Source organism: Passer domesticus, chromosome 6 (genome assembly GCF_036417665.1).
Source record: "Passer domesticus isolate bPasDom1 chromosome 6, bPasDom1.hap1, whole genome shotgun sequence".
NCBI lineage: Eukaryota > Metazoa > Chordata > Aves > Passeriformes > Passeridae > Passer > Passer domesticus.
The window spans coordinates 14087145-14103483 of NC_087479.1; the positions used below are offsets into that span (position 1 = coordinate 14087145).

General features: G+C 37.6%; 1 protein-coding gene across 3 annotated transcripts in view; it reads right to left on the reverse strand.

Annotated features, from left to right (window-relative positions):
• Positions 1-16339, reverse strand: part of VRK1 (VRK serine/threonine kinase 1) — a 46390-nt gene that overhangs the window by 16233 nt on the left and 13818 nt on the right. The window contains exons 1-7 of one of the 3 annotated variants that reach the window (XM_064423438.1): positions 14425-14527; positions 8993-9151; positions 7452-7507; positions 3218-3287; positions 2738-2825; positions 1217-1325; positions 983-1075 (exon numbers count right to left, since the gene is read on the reverse strand). In XM_064423438.1, coding sequence (XP_064279508.1) covers positions 983-1075; positions 1217-1325; positions 2738-2825; positions 3218-3287; positions 7452-7507; positions 8993-9146 — 570 coding nt within the window. In that variant the 5' untranslated portion in view covers positions 9147-9151; positions 14425-14527. Of the gene's footprint in view, positions 1-982; positions 1076-1216; positions 1326-2737; positions 2826-3217; positions 3288-7451; positions 7508-8992; positions 9152-13898; positions 13964-14424; positions 14528-16339 lie in introns of those variants that run through there. The other 2 variants (XM_064423439.1, XM_064423440.1) reach the window with 2 other exon arrangements.

The following is a 16339-nucleotide window of genomic DNA, read 5'->3' on the forward strand; positions in this document are numbered from 1 at the left end:
ACAAAGCATTTGAAGGTTAAAGAACTCTAAATACAAAAAAAATACACAAATAATAAATGCAACTCCCAACCATTCTCATAACTCCTTTGAAAATATTACGAATGGCAAGTTGTTCAACTGTGAATGATTTTCAGTACTTTATTAATCTTAACACATATGATTTGAAAACAATGTGTCAGTTAGGTTTCATTGTTTTCCACAAAGCAGTCTGATCTGGAAGTCATTTCTTGCTGCTACAGAAGGCAAGTACAGTACAATAGTTATTACCAGTAAAATGAGATTTTAAAAAAGACAAACAAACCCAAGTAACAACCAAATAAGAAGTAATGTCCATAGAGTTATAGCACATTCACTGTGCTACCCTCTTTAAAGTCAGTTGACCCATTTGAACAATACTGCATACTACTACTTCTCACTAACAACATAATTACTCTAAGAGAACTGAAAGTACTTACTATTTTACATCTTTCACATTTGAGCAAGAACAAATCCATAATTTGAAACTCTAATACGCATTGTTTGAATAGTAAAGAGTTTAAAATGCAGAAAAATGAAAGACTTCCATAAATCAAGTGGAACAATCAACATTTTAAAGACCAATTTTTCTAAGTAACAGAACACTTATCTGATAGATTTCTTCAACAAAGCAAAGAGGTAACAATGCAGACAGGCAAACATAATTTACCAGTGTGCTACATAATTTTAGGCTTCCACATGCAAATACTTCTTTGTGAGTCAATTTTTTTTAATCTCAAGAATTTCTCTAGAATAGTATTTAGGCCAAATAGTCAATTGATAACTGTCCAGCAAAATGCATTAAAAAAATCATAGAATATTAACTAGATATAAATGTCAAGCAGAAATAATGTTACCATATACATTCTTAAAAATTAGCTTCTGCTAGATTTCACAGGTTCAAAACGCTTTCATTGTTGTCAAATTAAAGGTTTAAAACATGAGGAGTAAAATGCATCATAAATACCTGATTAGGGTTCTTGTAACTCAGAAGGAGGTTTGAGGCCTTGATGTCTCCATGCACATATTCATGCTCATGGACATATTCCAGAATATCAAGCTAACAAAACAAAAATCATGTAAATGCAGTACCCAGGTCTGCCCACCAGAGGACCGGGACTCGGCACAAAAGTGGGACTGAACCGAGACATTTACACAGGGCAGACAGATTGAGAAAACAAAATGTATTTTTTAAACTTACTATTCTCAGGCCTAATTGTAGTACAGTTTTATGGGAAAACTGCTTTGCATTCTCTTCATACATCTTCTGAAGATCTCTGCCAAATCGGTCCATTATCATAAATCGATAGCTAAATTCAAAGAGGAAAAAAAAAATCAAAGCCAAAAAACCAGCAAAGATACTGAATCACACTTAGGGAAAATTTTTTATTTTCCTGTTAACTGTACTAACTAGTGATTGAATACATCTCTCTCAAAAGAAACTGTGGGGAATACTTGGAATACAGCATTTTTTTAACACTGTACATCAATTCTTACCTTTTTCACATCAGCTACTCAAATGTTCATCCATCAAAAGAACTGCTCTATATTCTAGTTATGCAACAAAATAACAAGCACTCACAGAGGAAAGCATCCCTATTGTAACTCACTACAGGCAAAACCAAGCACCATCTACTCACAAAATACATTTCTTAGATTGTATACATGGCTAAGTGATTTAACATGTTCACTTACAACGTTCCTTAACTGAAATCTGTTAAAAACTTTTTTGACCTTTTGTTAACAACAAAAAGCTCTCACTTGCCAGAGGTGTTCTGATATTCATTGCTATAGCCAAATTCTAGAACTATGAGAGTTCATACTGGTTATATTAAAAAAATTCATGCACTAAACACTGAATGCAAGTCACTTTTATTCGCAGGATTAAAAAAATGCTACATTTACTTTTGCTATCAAAATGAATTTTGTTTTCACATTAGGTTAGTTTTACAGTTGAGGATCTTCTGAAACACTGATATTTCTGACATACTAAGGCATCCCCACTGACTGCTCTAAGCAGTGAGCACACAAAGCAGCCTGACCTACTGTAAGCTGCCAGAAAACTACCAACATTCGGCAGCACAGCTGTTTTGAGAAGGGCCACTAGGAAACAAGGACTATTACATAAGCAGGCATTAGCATTAAAGACTAAGTAACAAAAACCTTTCCTGGCATGGAAGAATACTAAAAACAATCCCTAGACTTAAAACAAATTTAACATGAGACTAGCAATTATTCCAGCTCACATATTAAGCCAGACAAAGCTCCGTCCTTATGGAAAATAGAAGAGATTTGAGAGAACTCTAAGTCGTTAATATTTGTGAGTGAAAATACACTTTAAGTGCACACAACAAGAACTTTAGTCATATCATTCCAGGACTTGCACATTAGAAATTGGCTTTGTTTTAATTACAATATAAAAATCTTCTAAACCACATATACATAAAGAGCATCATTGTTTTACAGCAATGCTCACAACAAATGAAATCTCAATTATAAACACTGTAACAAACACAAATAGGGGTAACAAACAGAATACAAACAAAATTTATCTATCTATATAGTCCCTAAACATACCTTGCCATGCACATGAAAATTTGTAACAGAAGTTAACAGCATGAAGATAAGCAGAAAATACACCTTGTAAAGTAACTTAGGCTAAAAGAGATAAAGTTTGTTGATGAAATAACTTCCAATATATGTCAACAAAAGATATATTCACCTGTTTCCATTTCTTTCATGCAAGCCAGAACCCCAATATCTTGGTACACCTAAATATTTCAGTTTATGGGACTTAGTCCACTTCTGAACTGAAAATACAAATAAAGTTCATGAATTTGCATGAGTTGAGACTTACATAAAAAGGGAGTAGTCACATCACTTACAGATTCTGCATACCTGTGAGCTGCTTATTTCATGGAAATGTATATGCAAAGTATACAGGAAAGTTAATCTCATATACATTGTAAGGACAAGGATGCAACTCAAGTTTAAATTTAGACAATACTACCAACAGAACTACGAAGAACTTCTTATGAAAACCCTCGAATTTACTGTATATCTGAATTCCACTTCAATAATTTAAAAATTATTTTGAAAATTACCTAAAGAGATTCTCAAAGTTCAACCTTACTTTACTTCTACAAGCTCTATTTTCATAAATGGTTGTAGGTCATTAAAAACATTTTAATAGACTGCTTACTTTCATCTGGCTTAGCAGCTCGCATGTAGAACTTTAACTCAGTAAAAAGAGGTCCATTCTGGCTGGGTTCCTTTAAGACAATTTAAAATTCATTAAAAACTGCTGTGTTAATGCCTGATAATTATTAAAAGCTGAAGCATTCACCCTATAAAAACATACTCTCCCTCAAATACTCTACCTGATGCTGATAAATTCACTATATCATCTTCTTATTATAAAAGAAATTTAGCTCTAAAAAGCTATATTTATTATAAATGGCTTGACATTAATGTTATCAAAAAATACTGTCCCACAGCAAAAGACTAAAGAACAAGAAATGAACTGAAATGTATAGAAATATTAACTATTATTGGCAGAAGTTTAGCAGAGAACATTAAGCAACGTTATCTCAGATTCTCCAGAGCATAGCTAGATTGCATCAGTTGCAGTAGCCTTTAATGATGTTAAAATAATACCTGAAATGATTCAATGAAAAAACCTTAACAAAAGTTAAATTCTTATTGAACCTAAGGCACTTTGTTCCCTTCATACATTAGTTGACCAAGATAAAAATAACAGAGGATTTCAAAATTTCTCTAAATTATTAGAACTATACCTACTTCAATTTCAGAAATACCTTGTATTTAGTACATTTCAGTTCCATTTTCAAGGGACAAAACTATGGGAACCATGTATTACAAGTAAAGTTCAAGAGAGAAATTCCTATGAAAACACTAAAGATTTGAAATACTGCAAGAACAGTAGATGGGCAAGTATCTTGATTCTACATTTCCAGAACACGGTAAAGAAAAATGTTTTTTAAAAAATTATCTCAATTCTTGTAATTTTTGAGTAATTGATTTTGAGATGAGCTCAAGCAATTTATTTTTGTCTAGTTACTCATAGATATCCAAATTCATTCTATGTGAAAATACCCATTTTAGAATATCCTACACTTAAAAAATAACAAAGCGTATGCAATTATTGGCAGAGAAACTCAAGAATAATACAATCACATGACATTAGATACACACCAATCTTAAATGGGTTTAATTTTAACTTTTAAATACAGATGTAGTGATTCAGCCAATTGCTACAGGGCAGAGTGTAACAGAGCTAAGAGAGGCTCACTGCTGCGCAGTCTCCCTGGAGCAATGCAGAGCTGGGCTCTGCTGGGCTGGGACACGGGACGTGCTGGGAGCAGATAGCCCAGCCTGGGCACCACTCCTAGGCCTGGACTCTTGATTACAAAGCCACTGCCTGTCTGCACCTCATCTTCTCCAGCAGCACTGCCCTGATAAACAATGGAGCCAAGGCACTTTCTGGCCTCTCCTTGTGAGGAGGAACCAGAAAAAAACCCAAAACCAAAGACCAGGCAGTTTGTGTGACCAACAGACACAATTTGGTACCTGCAAATTTACTTTCACAGTTAGTTTATTTATTCACAATGGACAACAAATTAGCAATAGAGAGATTATATATGCAGGGAAGAAGGGTAAAATAGATTAATTTTTCTATTGCATTTATTTCAAACACACACATTACCTGACCTATTCACTTGATCCTGTGTAGCATTATCTATTACTATCCTAACTTATTAGAATATATTACATGGATTTCAACCATGTTGTTTTCCTACTAAAATACAGCAAAAAAAAAAGTCGGCATTAAAAGTTCTTACATTATTTATCCATAATAAATTATTCCAAAAATATTTATGCCTCAGTGCTGAAAAGAGGTACATTTTCAGCACTGAGGTACATTTTCTCTGGTCAGAAAGAAAAATCTGCTATCTCTTCATACTTGGAGAATGGATAAATGATTCAACCATAGACCAGATCTTTATGTGGACTATGAAGGTGTTTTCCCACAATACCATTAATTCTACCTACAGATAAATAAATGCATATATGATGCTAAAAAAGCTTACACAGCATCCAATATTTGCCACAGTAGTCCAGAAGGAGTGCAAGCACAAATTTCTACAGCTTTATGCCCAGGATCATTCTAAATACATGACTTATAAAACTGAAATTAAATTCTTATTCAAAAAGATAACATAATGAAAGATTACAGAGTACATGTCAAAACCGAGCAAACTTGAAGCAGTGTTTTAAGAATTCTGATCTTTTTCAGTCAGCAATGTAATGAAGTGTAATTAAACCCTGCATCCACTCCTGAACAATGACATCTGAAAAGTCCACATGTTAAAAAGCATTTCTTTTTTAATAAAAACTGTGATTCATTTCACACTGCTCAGACATCAATACTATGAGGATATGTCAAAGACTAAGCCAATTTCCATCCTGCTTTAATAGCTTAATTTGAAGAACGTTACTATAGAAGCACATATTTTGTTAAACACTAATAATTGTTCAAAGCTGTTAAGCACTTTGCTTCAGCTGATGGAAAAACTACAATCCACCCAGGCATCAGAAAATGGGCTCTTATCCGAAGTTGTGTTATCCCAGACTGTAGAGGCATAATATGTTATGGGTCATTTGTGAAGCCAGCACAAAGACTGGGGTTACTCTTTATTGCCATAAAGACAAAATTATGAAAGTCAAATTAAAATTGAGTAGCCATCTGGGATATTAGTAATGGAGGTATTTACAAAATGCTGCAAAAAAAAAAGTGAATCTAGCACAGGAACAACCCAAAAGCTGGGGCAACTATTACATTAAGAGCCCAAGGTGGAGAGAAGATGGATGGGTTTTCAAGCTCAGGAAATGAGCGTAATAGCAATTAAACGGAGCATAAAATAATGCATATCTGATGGTTCTCCCAGCAAGTCAAACCAGATTCTTCCATGGAAGTTAAATGGTGCTCTGCTTCCTGATCAGTCCAAACTCAGCAGAAGCCAGTAATTAGAAGCCACTGCCTCTCCCAGGCAAGCCACTGCTGCTATCTGCCTCTAAAACAGATGCACAATGGACACCCCCACCCTCAAGAGGACAGGCTGGCCACCACATAGCTGCTGGCTGGGGCTCCTGGTGTGTCTGGAATTCCTGCCCACAAACACCTAAGGCAGCAGCAGCAGATCAGTGTTGAGAGTGTGGCAGTCTGACATTTGCTTAGCAAGCACTGCTTTTTTCTGCAAGGGAAAACATTTCGGAGGGAGGGTCATCATAAACTGTACCTTGGGGTGTCTGAACAGATCAAAACCAGTATTCTAGAATTTCTCTTTAGTCAGCAGATGTAAATACCAAGATTAAAGGCACATAGTAACCAAAATGTATTTTACTCTAATTTAACCTAACCTTATAGCTCAGGAACAAATGTTAAAAGCACTAACGTATACACAAAGTGGTTGGCTACTACAGCAAGGTATTTCAGAATCATCATATAGCTTAATAAATAAAATGTTAAAACAGTGCAGTTCTGAACTGCGCTGAAAAACTAATCCTTTACACTGTGAAGTTCTTGTACAGTTCTCTGGTATTTACTTTTATTGCAGGAACAGAATCACCACCAAGAAAATGAAGGGCCTGGATCTACTACGACTGTTTCCATATTCCCTTGTTTTTTATTAAGACTTTGTAAGATCTTACCATATCTATACAAAATACTCTGGCAAAATTTAAGAAAAATACTTTATACCTTAAGAAGAGAAATAGCCATATCCAAGTAAATAACTTTTTTCTTTACTAAAACCATAAGAAAATTTCAATAAGAAGAATTTGATTATTTGCTACGGTCCAAAAATAAACTATCAACAATGCTTTTTCTTCACTCTAATCATTAGGTTTAAAAAATTATTTTTTAATTATTAGTGTTATTTTAGTTCAATAGAAATTAGAACATGTATGTGGTTTATGAAAAAACATTTTTATGAAAAAACTTTTTGGAGATCACAGGAATTAAAGTTTTGCTGTTTCTAGTCACAACCCATCTGTCAGTTTATCAATATCCAGTGGTGAGCAACAGTTCACAGAGACCCACTGCTGAACCACAGAAATTCTCCAAAAGCTACACAGATTTCATTCATTTGGTGATCTCTGTGTTGTTTATAGGAAGCAAATGAAACAGAATCTGATCCATTTCACGGATCCTTTTCAATTCCACTGATGTTCTATTATGATGTTCCTCATACACAGGAGTCCCAATTCTCAGCAGCATTCCTTTGTATCCCCATGCTTTTATTTTAAACGGCACTTTGCAATTGCATTATTTTCAGAAGATGTTTCAAATTACACATTCTATTCTAGAACAAATATTATCAAGTTTTGAAGTAAAGATTCAAATGCTCTCTTACCACTTTCGCAACATAAGGGGCATCACTGCCAACCGACTTTGAAGAATTAACATCAGCTGTTAAAAAGGAAGCTTTCATTAGTAGCAGGAAACTGTCACACAGCATACACTCACTTGTTATGCAGGATGGACAAACATACAACAAAGTAACTAGGTGCTGACATAAACATAGAGCAGTACCTTAGCCTCACCTGTAAGAGAATGACAGTATATGTGAAGGCTACTGTATACAGATATTGCATTCTCCCTTCTTTTTGAGGAGTACAGACTGTTTATTAAATGAAGGCATTGTTTGTTTTTTTTAATCCAGTAACTTGCTCCTATTCAGTAGCGATTCTTTTACTTTCTAGGACTATTATAAACATACACATTTGTGAACATAAAGAAGAAAAATTATTCCATGCTGCCACGTCACGTATGCAAAAGTGACCTTCTGTTGCTACTAAGTTGTTGGTATTTATGACAGAAGATACAGATATGAAGAACATCAAGTCAGGCAAGTACAAAGTGCAGGAACAGTCAGGGTCACAGCTTTGTGCAAATGATGGGGAAGCAGAGAGCAAGCTTTGGCTTGAACGAAGCAGGAATTCGAGTGAGTTGGAGCTCCAGTAAATTTAGTAGTTCATTGAGTGAGGCTGAGTAAGAAGTTGAAAGCTTCTTTGGCAAAAAGCCACCCACTGGTCCTGTTTTTTTCACATTAACCCACTTATGCTGCAGTCTGTTCATTTTAAAAGCAGGACAGATTTTTTTCCTGTTTTCCAACCCAGTATGAATCCAGCACAACCTTTTCCCCAAGATGAGGAAGACTATATTACAATGTTCACATTAACTTTCATCCCTTCAGAACTGTTGAAAAATGACTAGGGGCAATGAAGCAGAAAAGTCTCAAGACCTCTCTTATCTGTTCATCTGTCCAAGTGAAAGAGCTACTAAGTATGGAACACTATTTCACTTTTAGAAGTTTTCCTTGCAACAGAATTGCAAAACAAGACCCAAACTGAGGCTCTAAACTGTAAAGTTCAACACTTTGATTTGTTTTTAGCACTGGTTACATTAAAAAAAAGTATATGGCATGCCAGAAGTTCACAAGACAATGAAAAAATAAAAGCAATACCAAAGTTAAAACCAGTCCAAGTATTGGCTGACCAGTAGCCTATATAGATATATGCACTGACAGTTTCAGTTCAGAATTCATCCTTATAAAGACAATGATGCAAAAATCCAGTCTTTCAGCCAGACCAAAATTCAAACTGAAATAAATACTAAACTGTCTTTTCCATTGCTAAAAAGTAATAAAGATTTTGATTTTTAAAAAGAATGAACTACCACTGGAAACTCATAAAACTAGTGCTTAAAGTGACCATTTGTCTATTTCCGTCATTTTTTTCCAACACTGTGACCCAAGCTAAGGTTCTAGCAGGAATCATCATGTGAAGACACTATTCTATATTCATACATCTAACTTAGGGTCACCTTTTGTTTTGAAAAGGGATAAAGATGTACTCTCCATTTTAAAGAATTATCAAAGATAGCTATACTTACCAAGGTACAGGCGTCCAAAGCCTCCCTCCCCTACAGGGACACCTAATTTCCATTCTTTTCTTGATGTGTCTGCCAGAACCTCCCCCAGACCAAACAATTCAGCAAGTTTCGTTTTTGAAGGGGCTCTTTTTCCAGCTGTTTTCTTATTTGGCATTTTCCCTAGAGAAAGTGAAGGGAAGGAAAAATAATTTTAAAAAAATAGGTTACATGTTGAACCAACTTATTTTACATAGAAATCTGTTAGAAATACAAAAAAGAATGGGTTGTTTAAGCCCTAATTTGTTACTACAAAGATGCTTGAAAAGAAATGCAGTAAGCAGTTTCATCGGCATGAATTAAAAGTGAGAAACAACTAATTTTTCCAGGCATCACAAAAAAAATTGACAGCAAAAATCTTCACAAGAGAAACTTATTATAAGACCTTGTATAATACATGCTAAAAAGATCTCTGAATCTATCACATTCAATCACTCATAAAAAATCACAGGTCTAAACTTAGAAAAAAGTAAATTTCTGAAATAAAGTTCATCAGTTTTCTAGAGTTAAACTTGCATATTGGAAAACTGCAAGTCTTCAGCAGTAATATGAGGAATTCCTCTTAGCTGTAAAAAAACCACATACCACAGAGACCCGTAAGGACAATCTCAGCAGTACCCTGACTGAACTGTGTATTGCAATTGCTGTATTTTGCCAAGTGCATCTTACCAATTGCATTGTTTTCAGTATATTTCATATCACACTCCTAAATCAGAAATCTAACATTGCATCCACTATCTTCAAATAAGTAAATTTGACATTTGATATTACATCCTTTATACATGGAACATCTAAAAGAACCTAGTCAGAGAGCAATGGACTCTGGCAGCAAGCAGTCTCCAGACATCAGTCACTCAATACATGCATAAATACAGAAAAGAAGGTGTACCATTCCAGTCCAAAGTTCTTCCTTTTTAGGGTCCTGCTTAATTTGTGAAGAATCTTTGTGTCATGGAACCACATCTGAATACATTACTTATATCTTAATGAGAAACTTCAACAGAACACTTTTATGAAACACTCACATCACAGGAAGATATGGGTATTTACCAATACCTACATTGCACAAGCTTTATCATTATCACAAAACAGGATGTTTTAATTCTGCATTATTTTTCCATATTTCCACTTTTATACAATAACATTCTTCCCTACTATCAAGACACGTTTTGCACATAAATTTTAAGACTAGCTCTACCCACATCATTATCCATAGTCTCTTCAACAAACTCCTCTCTACATCCCTTTGTCTTTCTTTTTTTTTTAATCTTCAAGGTGATACATAGTTTACTGTCTTGGAGGAAGATCCTTCCTCCAGATTTTCTACAGGAGAAAAATGAGACTTTCAAGCACCAAAGACAATTCCAGCTAGCTCAGATAAGACCATACCAGTGAGAAAGAAATGGTGTCAAAGTGTCAGAAGGAACAGAGCGGTAGAAAAGCCCACGTGTTGATATCACTAACAAGAGCAGGCCAGGAAGATCACTACAGACCTTAAGCAGCTTCACAGGCCATCTGAATCAGGAAATGGATTGAAACAAAGGGCAGACTGAAATTATTAGACGTGCTAATGAAATAAACCAGAAGTCTGGAGCCCCAAAGCTGACTCAGATAAGGCAAGAAAGTGCAAAAATCAGCAGCATTGCCCAGTGACTCAGATGTGGGACAAGATCACACACACTGTCATCTAAAGGATCCCAAAATGTACCCAAAATGAGCATATTTGTCCTCAGGCTAAGAAATAACTTATTGTCAATATAAGAACCATGCAGAGGCCTTGAAGGACTTCACCCCCTTGATCTCTGAGTTACTACTATTGCTCCAAATAATTGGAGCAAGACTCGGACAGAGGCACTTAGGTGCCTGAATGCTGGACAGATTGTTGCCCACAAAAGAAAATTTGTGGCCTCTCTTACAAAGGCTAGCAAGCCTGTGAAACAAACCTATTGATACACTCCACATCTTTGGCATTCACAGTGAGACTCTTGATAGCAGCCTTGCTTAAAAAGGAATTAAATTTACTTAAAATAGCTCCTCAAGAGTATCAAAGGAAGAGCTGGTGCTTTCCTCTTCTTCCACACCCCCGCTTATTTTGTTTAACATGGTCAATAATTGTATGCCTGAAGGTATTTATTTAAAAAAAAAATTGTTAACGACAACTTCCCTTTATCCATAAAAGCAAAAATTCAAAATGGACATAAGTTTGAACGTCCCCAGCTGGGAACCCTGCCCTTAACAAATACACTAGATACACATACATGGTTTCTTGGCTGTCTGCATTCATACCCATCTGTTAACATGGCACTGTGCCTACTTACAAGTTGGTCAAACTATCAGCAGGCCATAGGTGCCAAACACTGATCGCTTGCAATGGGCAGCATGCACAATGCTCAGCACTCAATCTCTTGCAAAAAAGCTGTTACCCAAGGAAATATTTAAGCAATGGTTGCACAGGCTTTCACATTTACTTGGATAAATCCATTCAAATGTCTTCTAGTGATTGACACTAAAAGACACCTGGACACAGCAGAAATTTTCCACATGAAAAGATAGAACTAGAAAAAAAAACATGATAAAAAAATTTAAAAGACAATTAAAATTGAGTACAAAATCTATCATTCTATATGCTTTTCAAATCATAATACAGTAAACACAAGGGGTTTGTCAGGAAACTTATGCACCACCAAACATGACACAGAGCTGTCTACTGTACACTGCAGAACTGGAATAAAGCCATCTACTTCTACCTAAAATCACTTCTAAAAATTCACCACCATCCCTCCATAAGAAAACAAAAAAACATCTTAAACTTTCTTCTCAATACTTCTTTCCATCAACAAAGGAAATATTTTCTATCCACAGGTATTGTGAAGTTTAATTCATTAGTTCCTGCAATCATGCTAAAGTCCTTGGAAAGAGTGCCATGGATGTCAAGTACTGTACTATCATTCAAGTGTCAGACCTGACCCTACTTAGCGAAGGTGCCTGACAAGAACAATATTCAAGGTGCATGATTGTAAACAGCAGCATTTTATGTCGCTACAATGTGCTCAAAACAAAGATTTTCCTCCTAAGAAGTATGAATAACAGAAGTCTATTTGTCTAAACTCTCTCCAGAAGCCTCTTAGTACTACAAAGGCTTCTACCTAACAAAACATCTTGGAAGAAGCAGAATACACTGTACTTGAGATAGCACTATTGATGCAAAATTGTCTGCATATCAGTGGTGTTATCTTTACAAATGTTGCCTGCTACGACTGCTACTTAAGCGATACTTGAACTCTTAGAATAAATATGAATAGCCACTTCTCAACTCTTGTTGCCATTCATTATCAACAAAACTCTGAAATGAATACAAAACAAATTTATTTTGAAGGAATTTCTGCTATGTGTCAAGTCATACTGGTTGCTTCCTGATCTTCCTCTTTTATTCTCTGGAAATTGTAATTTTTACAGTTGTTTATCTTAGTAGGACATATTTTCATTGTCAGCCCAAAGAAGGCATGCTGGTGACCTGTGCTCCTAGAGGAGCAGGTAGTTCCAGCAAGACCTGAAATCTGTGTATCATTAAAACTGCTCATTAGTCAAAGCAAGAGTCTGCTACATCTGCCTAAAAAAAAAAAAAATCAACACAAGGAGAAAACAAAACTAAAATTTTGCTCAAGGAGTAGGGAAGAAAGAACATGACACTTAAAGACTCCTGAAAGCTGTAGAGCTGTTTCAAGGGAGGGACAACACAAAAAATAACTGATGTGTTGGTGACTTGAGGTGAGGTAAAGTGAACAAAGACTTTCTTGCATAAATCAGACATTCTGTGACTGTGAAAACCTCTCCAAGCTAAGTTCCTGATTAAGATACTGGACATTTAGTGACACTCACACAAGAAGAGGCACTACAGTTCTCTCCCAAGAAATAAAAAAAAATATTTTTAGACAAAATTAATAAATGCCATTGATGGACAACTACTGAGAAATATACAACCACAACAGCATCATAGTTGAGCAAGGAAATGCCTTTTTTTTCCTTTTTCTGCTAAACAAACCAAGATGACTTAATATTTCAGAATGCAGCTTGTTCAGAGGTAGGAAACAGTCATTTACAAGTGGAATGACTGTGCTACTAATTTTAAATTGCTTTCTCAATAATACATTACTTTTTTTAAGTTTAAGGTTATTTAAGGTTCTGTTGAAAATTTTAATCATCACTCAGTTATTGCAATAAAAAACAGTGAGCACTGTAAGGTACCAAATCATGTCACTCCAAATCTCCTCACCTCCAGACCAACTGCAAATACCTAGCACATGTGAGTGAGACACTTAAAGGCTTTTTGATAATTTAGCACACTGTATAGAAATCATCAGCTCTGAAATTCATCAGGAATCCTACCTCACTTAGGGATTAACCCCAAGAATCTAGTGGAGAGCTGATTCCTACAGATGATGGCACAAGCCCTTTGACACAGTTACAATTATAGGAAGCTTCACAACAGTTTTTGTACTTTTCTTAGCCATAAAAAGGGTCCATGGATTCCCTATAAATTAATAAACGCCTATAGCTCTTAGAGTGCTTAAACACAAATTGAAAACCAAAGAGAACAACAGAGTCCACCCTGTCTGAAACTGTTGAAGGCTCGAACAAGGAAGGCAAACAGCAAGAAATAGGAAGTGAAGAAAAACCACAACCAATGACAGAAACCAGCTTAGCCCAATTCTTACACCACCAGGCCTTCCCTGATCCTAAAAATCTCAGATTTTTGGGATTTGTAGGCCTGTAGTTAAAAAAAAAAAAAAAAGTTTACTCTAAAGCAAAACTCAGGAATGCCTCCCAGCCAAGGTGATGCCACACCGAGACAATCCCGAAGGTGACGAACCTCTAAAGTGGCACCGAGCTTTTACTCAGCTCCTCCGCCTGGCTTTAGTGCTAAAAACCCCAAAAAACAGGAAGTAAAACAACTTGGGCCGCTGCCACCGAAGGCAGCTTCAGAGCCACAGCCGGGACAGGCGGGTCCCCAGAGCTCAGGGGTGCCTGTGGGAGCCGGGCCCACTGCCCCGCTTCCCTCCCGGGCCGGGGAAGGGAAGGGAAGGGAAGGGAAGGGAAGGGAAGGGAAGGGAAGGGAAGGGAAGGGAAGGGAAGGGAAGGGAAGGGAAGGGAAGGGAAGGGAAGGGAAGGGAAGGGAAGGCGCCTTCCCTGCCCCTGGGGAGGAACCAGGCTCGGGCGGGCCCCGCGGTACCACCGGCCTCCTCCGCGAGGGAAGCGGGGAAAACCGCCCGCAATCCGCCAGAAGGCCCGGGGATGCTCGGTACGGCGAAGCGGATGCGAAACAGCGCCCCAAAATTCGCCTCCTAAAAAATATCCCCAAAGATGTGCAGCCCCGAGCAGCCGCGGGCTCCAAGTACCTCCTGCGCCAGCGGGCCCGGCGCCGCTCCTTCCTCCCGCTCCGAAATTCCCGCACTGCCCGCGGCCCCGGCGGCCCGCCCGCCCCGCCGCCACCTCCCAGCATCGCCCGCGCCCATTGGTCCGCAGAGCGCGGGCCTCCGCCTCCGTCCCTCCCTGGTCGCGGTGCCTCTTGGGAAGTGTAGTCCCTAGCCGCAGAAAGTGGCAGTAGGAGGGCCCGACACGGACTACACTTCCCAACAGGCACCGCGGCCCGAGGGGGGCCAAGAGCTGAAGAGTTTCACGGTCATGGAGGCGGTTGCGTTGGAGAAGAGTTTAAAGCCCGTGTTCACCGCAAAACCGTGCCTGAGTGCCGCGTCCTCACGCTTGTGGGGCATTCCAGGGGTGGTGACTCCACCACTGCCCTGGGCCGCCTGTTCTAGTGCTTCACAGCTCTTTTCAGTGAAAGAGTTTTGAGAGTTGGAAGAAACCTTGGTTTCTTACGCTGCCATAAGTTTGGGAAGGCCTTTGTCAGGCTGAAAGCACAGGATCAGTTAGGGTAGAAAAGATTATCGAGTCCAGCCTAACCGAACAGCACCCGGTGAACTAGACCAGGGCACTAAGCCCAGCCTTGCCTTAAACACCCCCAGGGAGGGTGGTTCCTCCTCCCTCCATTGCCAAGTGTCCGCATGTCTGCAGCTGGTTCTGCCGAGCTGCGGAGTGAGGGAGAGGGGCAGGAGATGAAAGACGTGGCAAACCGGGCAAATTAGGAAAATAAAAGGACAATGATTTTGTTTTGTGAATTTACTGAGTATTTCAAACTGTTAAAAAGGCATTAAGATTTCATGGCCACTGTCTTGGCACGCTGCAGTTTTAGAGGTACTAAATAGTACCAAATTATTATCTTTGTTCAAACAAAGAACTATCTTTCTGTAGCATGTTCATCATGATAATATTTACATAGATTTCCTTGACCACGTGGGCTACATTAGGAATACTAGAAATGTATTTTTGAAATATTAGGTGCTACTAGAGATGTTCAAGAATCTGAACTGTTCTGTATGTTCTGGGGTATTACTCTTGATAGGAAAGACCAAAAGTTTGTTTCAGCTGAGAGAAGAACACTACCAGACATGACAGCATTTCACTTGCAGTACCATCCTCTTTAGTACTGAATTACTGAGATCATGAAACCATTTTAAGATGCTGATAGAGAAAATTAAATGAAAAATTTAATAAATATTCCAGTTCTACATGTGAATCACATTTTTATTTAATAGAAGGTAGTATTCCAGTTCTAAAATAAATTATGTTCTTCACATTTCCATTCTTCCAAAAATTATAGAATTAAATGTCTTATAATTCCAGTATGTGTTCTCTTTCTGAAATCTTCTTTGTTTTCCTACTTTGCAAAATGAGAAGAAAAATGCATATGCATTGCAGAAACACCATGTCATACTACACACAATGCATTAAAACCACAAAAAAAAAATTAGTTAATTAATTAAAAAACAATTCCCAAATGATTGAGGAGACTGTGCCACCCCAGCTACTCGATAAAAGAGTACACATGCACTACACTCAGCTGTCCTAACTGGGGGTTGAAGATCACAGATGGGAGTAGAGATTATGGTTACTGTATCAAAAAATAATCACAGTATTGTCTTCAAATTGCAGACCTCATGAATGGCTAGACCACAGAAGATTTTGCTAAAAACCTTGTGGTCAGAGTCCATAAACAGTCTGAAAAAGAGCAGTGCTATGATCACTTCCTGAGGAGCAAGTTTTTGATTCACAGCCTTTTGTTGCCTTGCACCCACCGTGCACCTACTCTGGTGTACAAGGAATTATACTTCCCATCATATCCCATTGTTATCCTGCAGTGGGAATATACTGACACTAAGGGAAAAATGTGTTCATTGCAGACTTACTTCTTGT